Raw genomic sequence first — 16173 nt, 5'->3', positions numbered from 1 at the left:
AATTGTATTGACATCCAATTAGACGATACCAATAAACTATGGGAACGAATAAAAAATCCATGGGATACAATGAATAAATCGTGAGACGAGCCCAACAAATTATGGGAACCAACCAATAAATCGTGAGAAATCCTTTAAGCTACACGCTACAACGCAACTTGTCATGCTTGTGATTTTACATAATTTCTCAAGAGAAGAAAAACATCACCATTGAACACAAGCACGTGTGATATCAAATGAAAGCGTTGTCTAAAACGGGATGGCATTCCCAAAACAACTGTATAATATGTCGTGCCATGTGCTTTGGTACGTGCAAAACACTTATATCGATTTTCCACATAACTTTTATTTATACTAGTAATAGTAAAATCTACATTTATAAAGTCTTATTGTCCTGAGCCGTCAGCGATGCTTCGCAAACCCTGCAATAACGCCCTCGACAGTAACGTTCACTAGAACACGTATCCACCGCATCGCGTCGTAAAATACTGGCATGGTCGTCTCGATCTTGCTGTCTCTATGGCTAGAGAGAAATAGAACGGCCCTATAGACACCGCACGCACCCGCGGGAAGTACGTACGAATGTGCCAACCATGCGAGCGGACAAGCATGGTACAAAAGCGGCTTATACCATTGTTTCTTACAACCCGCAAGAGCATGGATAACACAAGCGTCTAAAGTAAAATACCCGTAGAAGCAACAGAGCAACCTGGGAAGTGCACAGGGGAGACAGAAACAGCAGCAAGCGAGCGAAGCACACATTAAAATCTGAGTTTTGTACTGCTTTCCTTCCGGTGGTTACAGCAACCAAAGCCGAAATCAGAGCGTGTGCACTACGTGCGATGGGCAGCACAAGTAATACTGAGTACCGAGAGCGACGAGAGAATAATAGAGAGAGAGAGAGAGAGAGCTACTGCTACTACTGCGACATGCTGTCTGGTAGCGTTCATCGCTCACACGCCCCTCCCTTTCTACTCGCGCTTGTGCAGCCGCACTATCAGCCCATCCTTTGGTCGCAGCACGAGATCACACAGCAGCTGCACGTCCTCGCGCCGGTTCACCGCCTCGATGCGGTACTTGCACAGGATGGCCGAGATGACGGACTTCTCCTCCAGTATCGCGAACTTCTGGCCGATGCAGTTCCGCGGCCCGGCACTGAACGGGATGTACGCGTACGGGTGGCGCCCGTGGCAGTTCTCCGGCAGGAAGTTGTCCGGGTTGAACTTGTCCGGGTTGGAGAACACGGACGTGTCGCGGTGCAGCTCGTACACCACGATCATGGCGGTCGTGCCCGCCGGTATGGTGTAGTTGTCGACTCGCACATCCTCCGTCAGCCGCCGGCCGATCACTGGTATGCTGGGGTACAGCCGCAGGCCCTCCTTGATGCAGCACTCCAGGTAGCGCATCTCGTTCAGCTCCGCCATCGTTGGGCGACGGTCCCGATCCTTGCCCATCACCGCGTCGATCTCCTGGATGACGCGCTCCTGTATGTCGGGCGCAGCGCCCAGCAGGTACAGTATCCAGGCCATGGCGGCGGCCGTCGTGTCGTGGCCGCCGATGATGAACGTATCCACCTCCTCCCGGATGGCGAGGTCCGACAGGCCGGAACCCTCGAGCAGCAGGTCCAGAAAAGCGAGCTGCTTCTTGCGGTAGATGCCATCCTCCAGCACGCTGTAGTCACCCTCTCCATTGCCGTTGTTGTTGTTCTGGTCAAGCTGTTCCTTGCGCTTGCGCAACTCCTCCTTCCGTTCGCGCACGACGCGGTCGGAGAAGTTGTGCAGCACCTTGAGGCATTCCTGGTGCTTCTGGAACTCTTTCGTGCGCTTGAAGACAAAGTCCGGATGGAGCCATATCTTCTGCAGCCGGTTGCGTATCACCTTGCCGATTCTGTGTGCCGAAAAAGAAGAAGAGCATTTTTCAGAATAAACAAGACGTTAGTGCGTAGGGAAAGGGCGTTAGCCAAACTTAACTGTTTGTGTGCACGGACGTATTCGGAGTTGGAGTTCTTTTGCGCATACACCGGACATCCCATGGCAGTTTCTGAGGGGGGAAAAAAGGTCCAAATCAGCATCATTAGCAATCAGCAATCTCGACCTCTTGGGTCACCATTCTGCAATGGACCCATCTGCGTACTTACCACAGAAAATGTCCAGCGCACAGAGCGTCACGTACGGCACTATGTTGAACGGTTCCCCTTGTACCGTGTGCTCCGCCAGCTTGTCGATCAGCACGTCCGCCTGGTTCTGGAAGATCGTCACAAAGTCCGACAGTATCTTGAAGTGGAACGCGGGCGTGAGCGATTTGCGGCGCGGATGCCAGATGTAGCCGGGCGAGGTGAGCAAACCATTGCCCAGCCAGGCCTTCATGTACTCGTAGTCGTTGCTCTTCTCCACCAGCTTCGGATTGCTCAGTATGGGCTGCGGATGGCAAACATTTTGACAGTTCAGCATAAATGTAAGGGGGCGCTGCCCACACCGTGCTAGAAAGTATGCTACGCCGTTACCAAACGCTCTCATGCCGTCCGATGCGTGCTAGCGGTTTTCGTTTTTTCCACCAGCGAAGGCCCAAAGCGGCCGACCAACTGTTATTCTTATTTAAATGTCTCGAAAATGTAACAAATTCAAGGATAGGAAAAGTTCAATGTCAGAAAGTCTGCAGCGTGCAATGGGTGCGATCAATGTGTGTGTGTGCGTGTGTGTGTGTATGTGTGTGTGCATAGAATGGACTATTGGGGACTCAATTCCGGCCACGAAAAGTCACATTTCACCTTCGGCAGAGAAAATCCCACCCCGAAAAAAAAGAAAAGATTGGCCGCGGTATTTTTGTTGATCGTTTGCTGTGTTATTAATTGTACCACTGCACGGGTACGAGAAAACGTGGTTATGACGCACAGCACACACGCGCAACACTTTGATTACACATGTCTGTTTTAATATACCGTTTTGTGTGCCATTAAGAGATGAATATGCAAACAAATGGTGTAATTTGGCTTGCAAAGTGCTTAAATGGCGCATATGGGCAAGCAAGTCAAAGCTCAAGATTCGAACGGAAGAGGGCGTGATGATGTCTGTCGGCTACACGTGCGCTTACCGATTACTCTATAGAAACAGCTCCCTTAACGAAGCGCTAAAACCCGTACAAGAACATGAGCTGGCGAGTGCAGAATGTTTCTCACGAAAACAAAAACACAAAATTAAGCTATCAACATTAAATAAATGCCTTTTTTTGCATTCCAGCCTGTTGCTGAGCTGCGATCGATTGTTTCGCGCAAGCAGATTTTACAGCACCTGCTTAGCTGCATAAATTCAATTCCGGGAAATTGCTGGCTGTTCTTAATCGCTGTTCTTCTCTACCACGTTTAACGCAAAACAGTTTACCTTTTTTGTGTTCCCGCCACCGCTAGCAAAATAAAGTTAAACGCCAAACTTACCTCGACCGCCGAAGCTTTGGAAATGAGCACGTACGGTATGGGACCGTTCCACACGCGGCTGATGCCCTGTCGCCGGCCAAACATCTTTCTCGACGCGATAATACGATCGAACAGCTCTGTCGAGGGCAAGCAAAATAAACAGTGGGAAGTCGTTTAGGATGTTTCGTTTATTTCATTCTAATTCGTGTTGAAAATAATATGCCCACCCTTTCAAAGTGACCGCTTCATTGTGCAACGGTTGGCGCGTTCGGGTGATTTTTGAAAAGCGACCCCATACGGAGGGATGTTAAAATTTAAATCAGCAAATTAGCATTATCTTCCATCGCTGGCGCAAAAAGAAAGTCAAGGTCGGCCGAAGCTGGCCGGGGCAGCTTAGGAAACACCGTACCGTTTTCCACGAAAGGGCAATCTGTGTTGCCTAGATACACTCGCGATGAAGCGTCCGAAAGTGGAGACACACGACAAGCAATGCTAGCTTCCCGTGGTTGTTTTATTCATAGCTGATAACCTAGTTTCAGATTTTGCATGCGTCAGTTATCTCATCGCTTGTTGCCACCGAGGACGCTTCTTCACTGGGTAAAATGTTAACCCGAGTGCGTCGTGTGTGTGTGACTATCTAAAATATATTTAAATATCCATATCGCTGTTGGCCACATGTAACCGGAGAGGGTGTTTCACTTTTCAAAGCGCATAATGTGTGTCAAAGTGAGAGAGAGAGAGAGAGCTACCAATGCGGAAGGTTTTTCCAGCTCCTAATTCCCATCCCCATCCATCAGGTTTTGACCATTTCTGGGTGTGTGTGTGTGTGTGTTGATAGGCCCACCAAGAAATGCAATGTTTGGAATAAAATTAATCCGAAACCGTCACAACATACTCTCTCGCCCCCGGGGGGCTAGCATGCTGCCGCAACCGTTGTGGCCGGCGAGAGGAAATACCGATTTCATCCGTGCCGGGCGTTACGCGAGCCACCTGGGCAGATAAGTGGCCACCGGTGCGTGGATCTGCTGCTAAAGGCGAAATCAAAATCTCTGCGACAGCAATTAACATAGGCCACCGAGGCAGGGAGGCAAGGTGATGAAGGTTTTGAGTGTGTGGAGATTTTTCGGGTGGCTATCTAATGTTTTCGCCAAAGCCCCCAAAACTGTGAGGCAACTCTGATCGTCGCGGTCTCGGTTGCAAACCATGCGCCAACGACGCACTATCGCTGGAGTGAGTGAGTGACGTTTCCGGACAACTGCGGTTGCATTAATTTGGCTGACATAACGCACAGGGCGGAGGCAATCGAAAAGCACTCTCGGTTTTAATCAATCACCTAATTTGCTTGCGTCTCTTCAGAAAGCTTCGTTCGTGCCGGTGAGGAACGTCCGCTCAAAATGAGTGGAAGAATTAGTCGATTCTGTCTTTTTTCATCTTTAAATTTTCCACACGTTAGAAATCGCCTGCACGATGTATGTTTAAATTGATTGCTGCATTTGCTGCTGGCGAGACACTTGGCTGCCTGGTTGATTGCTGATAAGCACAACGTCCCACACGATTTCAAACGCTCACCTCCCATTGCACTTACCGTCCTTGCAGCCGACGTTTATTTGCAGCCCGTTCCCAACGAGCGGCATGCACACCGGGCCCGGTATTTGATCGATCAGCTTCACCATCTTGGCCCGGCGCGCCTTAAAGACCACGAGCACCAGCGCCAGCAGCAGCAGCATGGCCAGCGTTAGTGGGGAAAAGACGGCCACCAGGGCGGCCGTCCCGCGCCGCACCGTCCCGATCCGATCGGAAGCGAACGAATTTTCCATGCTGCGGCGTTGCAATACGCAGGTGGTTATGCTTCTCCGAAATGTAAAACAAAACCACAAACCAAAAAAAAAAAACAATCCGTTTTCACTCTTCTTAAAACCTAAAGAATTGAAAAGTTTAAATGTTTTCACTGTTTTAAATACTGCTGTCAGAATAATCACTGGACGGTGCTTAAATTTAAACCGCAACGGTCAAGCGCGTTCCACGTGTTCGGGTATTGTAATGTCAATTTGACCAACAACGACAACAAAAAAACTGCAACCTTTTTCAGCAACGTGTTTTTGGTGTTTGTTTTGTTGCTTTTTTATCTTTGCATAAAAATGCACACTGTGCAGCTTTGTTTCACTCTTGTTTTTTTTTTCGTTTCGCTTACAATTTTAAGCACCAAACACACCAAATACAGGCGACAGGCGCGCGCGCGCTGACGGCGCAAAGTATGGTGACGATCTGGGCGCGCCGAACGCAACGGGCCTCATATTTATAAATTTTTTGTTTCGATCGGCCGGAGCATAACCGACAAAAAAAACTCACACACCACACCAAAAACCCGGGGCCCGATCGGTGACCTCTAGCGAGGAAAAATTCGGGCAGCTGGCCAGCTCGAAGGCGTCCCCCTCCTTTCCTCCGCCCGATAAACGACGCAGCGCTGTGGGTACCGCTTCTTCGCTGGCTTCAAGGGTGACGATTTGTGTGCGGCCCGCGGAACAGCGACCGTCAGCCAGCGCGGCCAGGGAGGGGGGGGGGGGGGGAGGGGAGGGTGTATGTATAATTGGCCGGAGAAAGAGCGTCAAACGCGCGTGTCCATAAACACCTCTGCTGACTGGGGCCGATGCGTCCGCGTGTATTGTGGGGGATCCGAGGAACCGATTGTGTTGATAATTTTTCTCGGCTCGTTGGATGATCGACAAATAATTGATTGTTTGCCGTGTGTGTGTGTGTGTTTGCAGCTCACGCGGCGTAATGAGGTGTGAGTCCGGGGCAGCGGGGGGCTTTGAAGGTGTGTAAAAAGGTATCGATTTTAAGCAGGCGAGCTCTTAGAGAAATCCCCATTTATAAACTGTCAAATGGTAAACTGGATTTGAAGGAATTTATACTTTTTTCCACGACTGTTGATTTGTTTTTGGTGCGATGTGTTACTGTTGCTGTTGCAAAAACATCTTAATTAGGACGGAGCATTGCTCGACTTGATTGTTCACCGACGCTTCCGTTTTGTGTCACATACGTGTTAAATGCTACTGTTTATGTTTAAGCATATTTGTTTTAGCATTTTTCGGTACAGCATGAAGCTGTAAGACACCAATGTTAATATTTGTTTTGAATTAAGCCTCTTTTTCTAATGCACAGTGTGCGACAAACACTGAAGTTATGATTCAGTTTTCTATTTGAATTTTAGTGTCAGCGCACTTTTAAAATCCAATTGTTATTCTAAAAAATCGCTTTCACGTACGAAATCGAATCAGAATCACCTTCGCGTAATCCAATCAGAATATCGTTTGATGCGTTGTCCTTGTGCTTGGGTGCCAATGAACTGTTCAGCTGGGTCTGAGAGGCATTTCGCATGAATTATCATAGTCTAAGATGGTATCTTCTGATGCAGAGTCTAGACATAATGGTTTTGGCATAACTAAACATCTCCCCGCAGCGCAGGATGTTTTATTCAATACTTTTTTTTTTTAAATTTCGGAAACAAATAAAGCAAAACGACCCAAAGACTCTATAGCGTCAAATAATCAACAACATTTTTTTTTGCCTGTTTGTTCAAGAGTAAGGTAGAACGTCTTTGCATATCAGTTGATCAGTATCAATTGTGTTGAACAAGAACACACCACTTTTGCATTAAAAAAAGGATTTATAACGTTAAACATACTTTAGCATGAGGTCGCAATACAGGTTAGCACGGCTGCGATTTCATCAAAACGCTCCAAGGACGATTGGGAAGAATTTCTTTAGACAAAAAAGGAGTTCATAGTAGTAAGCAACATAACGTGAACTTCAGGCAAAATCACGTACATGATCAGCATTAGTACATCTGTTAAAGAAATTCAGCGGTAGCGGATTGGTGAGCTATTTTCAAGATCACTTGCAAAGCTGTACATGCTTTATTCGAGGCAATATGGATGGTTTAGCTTGGGGCAAGGATTGGAACATTCTCTCAGCATATGAAACATGATGTCCAACGTGCGTCAAGCTCCAAGACGTCAACATTCAGATTGAATTTAGTACTGTTGCCATGTTATTGTCACTCAGCGTACGTCTTGCAAACCCATAATTTAAGAAAAAAAAAATGGAATACAAAAAACAAACATGTGCTTCAAAACTGTCCCTGGCCATAAAACTGTAAAATAACAAAACAAAAAAATTATAATTACTTGTTATTTTCCACGTCAATCATTTTTTTATATTTTTGCTAATGTTAGCCGTAGTTTAAATGGATGCTATTAATTTGTTTTCGAACACTGCTAGGCTTCTACTGATGGCTCCTACGGCAGTTCGAGCGTGTCGATTGTGTTTTCTGCCCTCCCCTTCCTGGCACATGGGTTGTAGGCTCGATTTGGTTTGGATCAAGGGTCAAAAGGAGACCGTGCGAACACAGATCTAGCGGCAAAGTTAACAAACTAGCCGTGACGACACGAGGGAACCCCTCACGGGCTTGATTATTACTCTTGTTATTTCCTCCTGCTGTGGATCGACGCGGCACCTTCGCTGACAACTCGCATGCTTGTACGGCCTGCGCGGGCATCAAAATCCATTCGTGCAAGCGTCACCACCTCGCGCCCAGTCTCCAGTGTGCTGTGATGCCGTTTTTCTCATTTTCTTTCTGTACCAGCGGAGACACCGGCTCGCTCCACTCCACTCCGATTGATTGGTTTTTAATTAATTTTTCTCCTCGATTCACGAGCGGCCGACGGTTGCATTTGTCGAGGAGGAGGGGGGGTTTCGGTTTGTTGTCCTTCCTTTTCGCTCTGGCATCCGGTGCACTGGATTCGCCGAACTTAGTTTGCGTTCGCCTAGGCCAGGAAAGCTTCCGAAATGGAAACAGGCCAGTACGAAACGCAAAGGTCAATGTAAATATGCCACTGGCTTTGGGACCGGGGCGGCAAACGGATTACCCAGGCGCTCGATCGGTCGAGATTTCACTGCATGGATATATAAAAATCTATCTGTAATCGCAAGGCCGCTCGGTCTTGGTGGCTTACAATTAAAAGATCATCACTTCTCAATTTTCCTCGCTTGTTCTGCAGCTCGTGCTCGGGCGGAATGGAGAGCAGCCAAGGCGCGAAACAATGTGCCGAAATGACTCAGCAGCTGCAGCCGCAGCCCTGGAAGCCAACATAATTTTCCAAATTATTTCAAACAAACATTAATAATGCGGCTTTTGCTCCAGCACACCGAGCGTCGCGTTTGTGCGTTCGTGGTTTCCGTGGCGTTGGAGGTCCGGCGCTGGCCTGAACGGTACAACGCAGCGGACGCACACGTGTTGTGCCTAAAAATTCCACACATGACGGTGCATCGAGGTGATGAAGCCTTGATTAGAAAGAGCTTGAAAAGGCGTGCCGCCGTACGTTTGGCGCGTTGGTTTGAGACAAATTTTCTCTTGTATGGCTACTGGGCAGTGGCATCGAGTGTGAAGGAATCCATCTCAAACAATTATACTGTTGCTCAACCGGCAAGAGAGTCAGTTTTAGTTTCCACAGAATGCGGTTAAGTGCAAGTTGTGTGTTTATAGCATAACACATACAACTTGTTCTTCTTTTTCTTCTTTTCTAAACAAGGCAACAGTCAAGTATTCCTATTGAATGGAGACAGCCATGTCATCGATTCAATATTGATTGTTTTAAAGTTTCCTACTGGTAGCGAGATTCGAACTCGCGATCACCGCCATATGAGACCGTCTGTTTATCTGTTAGTGTACGAAATCGATTGAATGGCGCTACATTAAAACCAGTACTAAATACGGGCATCATTTCCACATGCTACGTTTAATGTAGTGTATCATCCGACTGTGATTGGATCGGATGACGCGTTTTTGGATTTCATTTGCACTTAGAATAGAGTCCACAGATCCTTCGTAACCTTCTTTATTCAACTTTTTGTGCTTTTATTTGTCCTCTATTTCATACTGCGCTTTTGTCTGTTCTTTTACCCTTAGAATCCCTTTTTTATATTTACTTTAGTTGTAGAAAAGGGTATGGGCCGGTCTGGTGGTACAGTCGTCAACTCGTACGACGTAACAACATGCCCGTCATGGGTTCAAGTCCCGAATAGACCGTGCCCCCATACGTAGGACTTGACTATCCTGCTATGGTAACAATAAGTCACTGAAAGCCAAGCTCTCTTCATTAGTGGGTACTGGCAGGCCTTGTCCGACAGCGGTTGTTGTGCCAAAGAAGAAGAAGTAGAAAAGGGTTATTCACGCAGATTCATTAATTAATTTCGTTATGTTTCCCTAAAGATTCACAAATCTCTAAAACCATCATGAATCTCTGGAGATTAGGAATGTCCCTCTAAAGATTTCTTCCTTTTTAAGCCTCTTTGTAGCAATACAAACGCATAGCACTAGTGTTGGGTAAAGCTGGTAAAAAATCGGAATCGACTCCGATCCGGTTCCGAAAAGATTCGAAACCATCATCAGAAAGTAGGTCCGTCCAGCATTTTCGGGAGCAGTACGGAATTCCGGAGGATTCCGGACAACTCCAACTCTGGACAACTCCAGCAGCGAAAGAATTCGGACGATTCAAACACCGGATGATTTAGAGTCCGGATGACTACTACTCTGGATGACTCAGATTTTGGAAGACTCAGACTCCGGATCACTCAGACACTGGACGACTCTGGATGACTCCGACTCCGAACTCCGGACGTATACGACTTCGGACGACTTAGACTCTGAACGATTCAGACGCCGGACGATTCAGACCCCGAATGACTCATACTCTGGACGACTACTACTCTGGACTACTCTGACTCCCAACGACTCCGGACGTATACGACTTTGGACGACTCAGACTCCGGACGATTCAGACCCCGGACGATTCAGACCCCGAACGACTAAGACTCCGGACGACTACTACTCCAAACTACCCACAGACTGTAGACTACGACTCTGGATGACTCCGACTCCGAACTCCGGACGTATACGACTTCGGACGACTTAGACTCTGAACGATTCAGACGCCGGACGATTCAGACCCCTGACGACTCATACTCTGGACGACTACTACTCTGGACTACTCTGACTCCCAACGACTCCGGACGTATACGACTTTGGACGACTCAGACTCCGAACGATTCAGCCTCCGGACGATTCAGACCCCGGACGACTCAGGCTCCGGATGACTACTTCTCTGAACGACTACAACTCCGGATGACTTGGACTACAGGCGGAACTAGTGGTTCCGACTTTGACAGAGTCGGAATCGGACTAATGATAACCGTATTCAAATCGGAGTCGTGGATACACTATTTATATACACTATCGATGTTTTGTTAGTGGGATATGTAATTCACCCTAATACTGTAGGACACTTAAACTATCTTTAGTGAACCGCATGACAGCGGCACGATGCTTAACGATACTCGGGCCCGTGCAACTTGAATCCATGCCGGCGGCACACTTTCTCGATGTGTCAAAATTGTTTGTCCAATTTTTTTCAGCCCGATGAAGTAAGCCATTGTCAAAGATTAATGTATCTGTAGAGATAAATGAACTTTTGGATATTCGATTTGATCATATGAATGAATCTTTACGAAATATTCATTAGGCACAACATTTGAGTTGAACTGTTGTTAAGTTTGATATCTTCATCATTACTAATTGTGATACAGGATTATCTTTACAGCCAGGCAATAAGAAAAAAAACGTTTGAATTATTGCCATTTCGTTGTATTTTTTTTAAATTTCAAACGTTGTGGTTTTACAAGAGAGTCGCTCCAAAAAGGGTTCGTCACTGTGGTTACCTGACCTGACCTGATTCGCCAAACTCTTCTTTCCACCGACTGTTACGACGTGACACACCCCACTACAAAGAGCCCGCTGCAACTACTGACGGTTGTCGTTGTAAGTGTGTGTGTGTGTGTGTCCGCAAACTGCACATCGGTTGCGAGTTTGTTGGTCAATTTATTCTAGAAAGGTTCACCTTCCTTCACCGGACCGTATGCGGCACACGCGCTTCCTGGTACGTGTACTGCCCTGCTCCCGGCTCGCGAAACCATTTGACGAGCGTTCCTGTGCCAAAGTGTCGATATATTCTTGGGGCACCAGTCGCGACGCCAAAAACCAAGCGCAACCATGGGCCAGCTGAGCAAACACTTCCAGCTGGTAACGGTGGACAAAACGTGCCGCGAGATGCTGCATCCCGGTCAAACCTGCGCCGCCGCCTGGTGCACCTTCCTCGTCGAGGGCGTGCTGGGCGGGTTGCGCCACTACCTGCCAGCGGTTGTCGTACGTATCGGGTGAACTGGGGAGGGGGGATACGGCTTTGGCGTGACGCTCAGTGTCTCAGTGAATGTTTGTCTGTCCCCGGCAGACGCCGATGCTGTTCCGCATCCGCCAGTGGTCCGATCCGGAGGTGTGGCGCAACTTCTTCTGGCAGTACGCGCGCTGCATCCTGGCCGGACTGCCCATGACGGGCGGTAGCTTCCTCGCCTTCTGTCTGTTCTAGTAAGGTCTATCTTCCTCTCTCTATTTCTTGAATGTGACTCGCTTCATCAACTGATGCCGAGTGTTGTTTTGGTGGCGTTGCAGCAAATGTATGGGTCGCTTTCCGGCGGCCTGGTTCGTGTTGGTGCCCTCGCTGGCTGGTGGGCTGACGGCGCGCTACTTGCCGCGCCACATCGTTCGTGCCCAGGGCATTGGACTCTTCAATATGGTAAGTTACGCTGTGCCAAGAACTCTTTTCGAATGGTACTAACAACAAGCTCAGTACATCGAGTTCCTGATCCGGCGGGCGCACAGTCCGCTCGTGGCCCATCTGCGCACCTCCCGGCCGTACGCGACCGCCATCTTCGCCGCGCTCAGTGCGGGCATTATGGCGGCCCGCCAATGGCTGCAGCTGGACCGGTTCTGGTTTGCCACCACCTACCCAGATGACCATTGCGCCCGCCAGCACGTCAACCCAGCTGCCCCAGGTCGGGCGTCCTGCAGCACCGCCAGCACCTGCCGGCAGCACATCGTAACGGCCATGGTGCGCTCGGTCTACATCGGTCTCGCGATCAGCCTGGTAAAGAACTTCCTGCCCCGCATGCCGCTGCTGCTGACCGATCCGGTCGCGCTGGCCAAACTGCTGCTGACCCGGTTCGATCTCGGCCTGTTCGGCTTCATCACCTGCTACAAAACGATCTACGAAGCGGTCAACTGCGGGCTGGCCGGCCACCGTCCCTCGCCGCTCGTCCGCAGTGCCGCCGGCGGGCTGTGCGCCGGCCTGGCCTACTACTGCTTTCCCAACTATCTGCTGTTCACCTTCGCCCTGACCGAGCTGGCCGAGCTCGGCTGGCTGGTGTACATGCGGTCGGAGCGGTTCCGCAAGCCGCCCGCCGTCCGCTGGCTGGACGGCAGGCTGCCCGTCTCGATACTGCTGTACACGGCCAGCCTGGGCCTGCTGTGCCATCTGCGGATCGTCTACCCGTACCACATCAACCGCTACTGGCACAAGCTGATGGCGAACGGGACGTGGGGCCGGTCGGACGCGCTCGCCCGCAATTACGCCAGCATCCTGCTCGCACAGTAGTTTCATTGGCGTTCCGTTGGCCGTGTTGCCGCGCCGGTTGTGATGCAACTTTATTGGATTTTGGTGTTTATTCTTTTACGGTGGAAAGTATCCAAATCCAAATCGGTACAATACTTGCCATTGCAAAAAAAAACTGCAAGCAAAACCGATACGCAAAATAATGGAATATCGCTTTCATGTCTCTCACTCGATGTGGTTGTTGTTTTTTATAGCTTTTGCAAAAAAAAAAATAAAAAAAAAAATAGAAGCAAAAGCGAGGGTGTGGCCTTATTATGATGCGTATTTTTATGATATGCATCAATTCACGCTTAGGCATTATAGCAAATGTACCCGCAGAGCGGCCGAAATTTCACGAGCAATAAAAGATGTGTGCGGCTGTTTGTGTACAGCGGCTGGGTAGGGGCTGAGGACAATGCGGGCGCATGGAAAGCGGCGCAAAAAACTGGCAGCAAAATGGCTCACCTTAAAGATTCGCTTTGCTTCGGGTCTTTGATTTGATGATCGGTTGCTTTTTGCTTAGTTTAGCCGTAAAAAAGGGTTGTTGAAAACAACAAAGCATTCGCTTACAACAAGCGAACTCTAATCCATTCCCTTCTTTTGGGAAGGGAAAATAAAGCAATCAATGGGTTTGATTGGCGATAGTCACGTGTACTTCTACGAATAGTAATAGTGCGACTGCCGCTACCGGAAGCTTGTTTTATGAGTTGTCGCGAGGCATGCTGTGCCGCTTCATGTGCGAGCGGAAATCGTATAACAATTGCTATTGCATGGCAAATTGCATACCTTTAGGCGCTTACAATATCAAATAAAACCATTTCGGACGTATGACACTACAGCACGATGCGGCGAGAAATATTTCACATATCACACACACACACACACACACACACACACACACTCGGGTTCGGTTGAACACCATTAGAATGACATTTGAAGCGTTAGCGAAATACAATGACGTAGCGTTTGTTTTCTTTTATTTTTACATTGTTTGACTTTATTATCCATAGATTGGTTTTTGTTGTTGTTGTTGTTTTTCTTCTTTAAATTCTTTGCAAACACATTTTTCTCCTGTCGGGTTTACGAGTCTCTTCCCCTTACCTGTCTCCTCGTCGCTACCCACGCGTAGAAAATGGATAACTTTCTAATTCAATAAGAGAGAGAGAAAAAAAAAGAGAAGGTTTATCGTTTTCCGTGTCCCCTTTGTTTTCTTCTTTATAATTTTCATATATATATATATATATATATATATATATATATATATATATATATATATATATATATATATATATATATATATATATATATACTTTTTTGTTTTACTACTCTAACACTCCTACCCAGTACGTGCTCGACCGGTGAGAACGAAGTACGAGATATGTGTACGTGAAGTAGTGTTTAGTGTTTCTATGCTTCTGTTTGGGTTGTAATGTTCATTCGAGTATTGTTCACATCTACCCCTGCACTATTAAAACTTGACCACTTTACAACGTTGCTGTAGCGATTGCATTGTCCCTCCTCGTATTTAGTGTCATCTCACGTATGCTTACAGTACTGCTTAGTTAACTTTTTAGAAGAAGAAAAAAAAACAAATAGAAGGAAAGTAAATCTAACATTATTGATTTTTTTTTTCAATTTATCTCTTTAAACTTTCTACTACTCTTCCTTTTTATTTGTTTTTGATGTTCGCATCCCTCCGAGAATTGAATCCATTTTAATGCCATATTTTACATCTTCTGTATCACTCTTGTATACCTTTTTTGAAATAACGCATTGTTTTTTTTTCTTACTATTTGAGCAGGATTTTATTTGTGTAGTTTATTTGTTTTTTTACTAATCTTATAATTAACATAGTTCGATTAGGTTTATTGTATATTCCAATGCTAGATTCAATTATATCTTAATAGTGCGTTTTTGTGGAATGTTGTTCCTTCTGTAATGTTTCTTTGCGTTTTTGTCACTTTTCATTCTCACACTTTCATGTTACAAGGGACAAATTAGCAAGAAGAGAAGGCTCCATTGCCATTTCGTCATCTTTAAAATGTTACTAAATTGCGGATGTGGATGATCATTACGCGTGTTGATATATCAACCTTTTGTACGCTACACGGAAGAATAAAAAACCACACAAGCTCATTCTTACTGTTATTGGGATGGGATGGTTCTTGTTATGTTAGGACTCAATTTGCATTTGGAGACAGAGTAATAGAAACAAAAGAAACAAGCCAAACAGTACCTTAAAAGAGTGATAAGAAGTAAATAAAAAATGAAACCAAGTTGATTGTGATATTAATGGTTATATGACGTAACAGACAAATGTACCAATGGAACAAACCTACCTATAATCAGAACCTACAGAACCCATGTTCCAGGCTCAGAACATGACAAAACACATCGCAACTGAGCAACGGAGTGAACAAAATGGGGGAAAAAAATGTATTCAGGAATGAAAAGAAAGTTTCAGTGAAAATGATTTTATTATATTTAAATATTTGACTGGGATATTTCTATACATGTTTTTGTTGTTTTGTTTTCTGTTTTTTTTTTGTATTGTGCGAACGAAGAACCGAATTTCAGAACCATCAGTAGTACCGATCTAAGATAGTCGAGCTAAACGTCAGCTGGCCCCATATTTCTACACGTATAGGAAAATAAATAAAATAAGAAAACGAAACAATAGCAACACAAATACGCTATCGAAGCGCGAAGAACCAGTGTTGGCCTACCTAAAAGCATTGGAAGGTTTGTTCTCTTCCCTGGTAAAATAACAAAAAAATAAGGAGAAAGCAAAACAAAACGTTCGCACCGTGGCAAAAACCGGCACAGATCGCTCGTCACCATTGTGTCGCCTTGCCCGGCCTGAGATGGGGTTTGTGGGGTGCATCGGCAGCATCGGCAAAGGGAGCGGGAGACACGAGTACTACGGTAGGATTCGGTTCAAATCAGTGTAGCCGTTTTTAATTACTAAAATACAAAGTACTAAGATTAGAATGGATGCGGCCGCAGTTTTCGCAACCCTTAGCGACAAACCACGCCGCCGGTGCTGTACCACTCCTAATTACACTATTACAGCAGCTACCTTCCATTCCCATTTCTGACTTGCCATTTCCGCTTGTCTCCAGCCGCACCTACACCTACCCTCCTGTAATACGTGTGTGTGTGTGTGAGAAAAAAGGAATTGAAAGCCAACATGTTTGCTGCTACATCTTCCTTTTCCGCTTT

At 46.8% G+C, this 16173-nt stretch overlaps 2 protein-coding genes across 3 annotated transcripts; one reads left to right on the top strand and one right to left on the bottom strand.

Moving 5' to 3' along the window:
* Positions 1-389: 389 nt before the first annotated feature.
* LOC121592027 (cytochrome P450 4c3-like) lies at positions 390-5649 on the bottom strand. 2 transcript variants are annotated; one of them, XM_041913240.1, is made up of 5 exons: positions 4995-5649; positions 3431-3546; positions 2138-2417; positions 1971-2040; positions 390-1887 (listed from the first exon to the last, which is right to left on the bottom strand). In XM_041913240.1, the coding sequence occupies exons 1-5, from the start codon at positions 5224-5226 to the stop codon at positions 972-974; spliced, it is 1614 nt and encodes a 537-aa protein (XP_041769174.1). In that variant the 5' UTR covers positions 5227-5649; the 3' UTR covers positions 390-971. The 2 variants fall into 2 exon arrangements, with proteins under 2 accessions (XP_041769174.1, XP_041769179.1); XM_041913245.1 differs by lacking the exon at positions 4995-5649 and adding an exon at positions 3637-3703.
* Positions 5650-11369: 5720 nt separating this feature from the next.
* On the top strand, positions 11370-13197 carry LOC121594868. The gene is made up of 4 exons (XM_041918630.1): positions 11370-11669; positions 11755-11888; positions 11973-12096; positions 12151-13197. The coding sequence occupies exons 1-4, from the start codon at positions 11517-11519 to the stop codon at positions 12952-12954; spliced, it is 1215 nt and encodes a 404-aa protein (XP_041774564.1). The 5' UTR covers positions 11370-11516; the 3' UTR covers positions 12955-13197.
* The last annotated feature ends 2976 nt before the right edge of the window (positions 13198-16173 follow it).

The sequence above is a fragment of the Anopheles merus genome, chromosome X (genome assembly GCF_017562075.2).
Source record: "Anopheles merus strain MAF chromosome X, AmerM5.1, whole genome shotgun sequence".
NCBI lineage: Eukaryota > Metazoa > Arthropoda > Insecta > Diptera > Culicidae > Anopheles > Anopheles merus.
The sequence above is the reverse complement of the archived record's forward strand: the minus strand, read 5'-3'. Positions and strand labels throughout refer to the sequence as shown.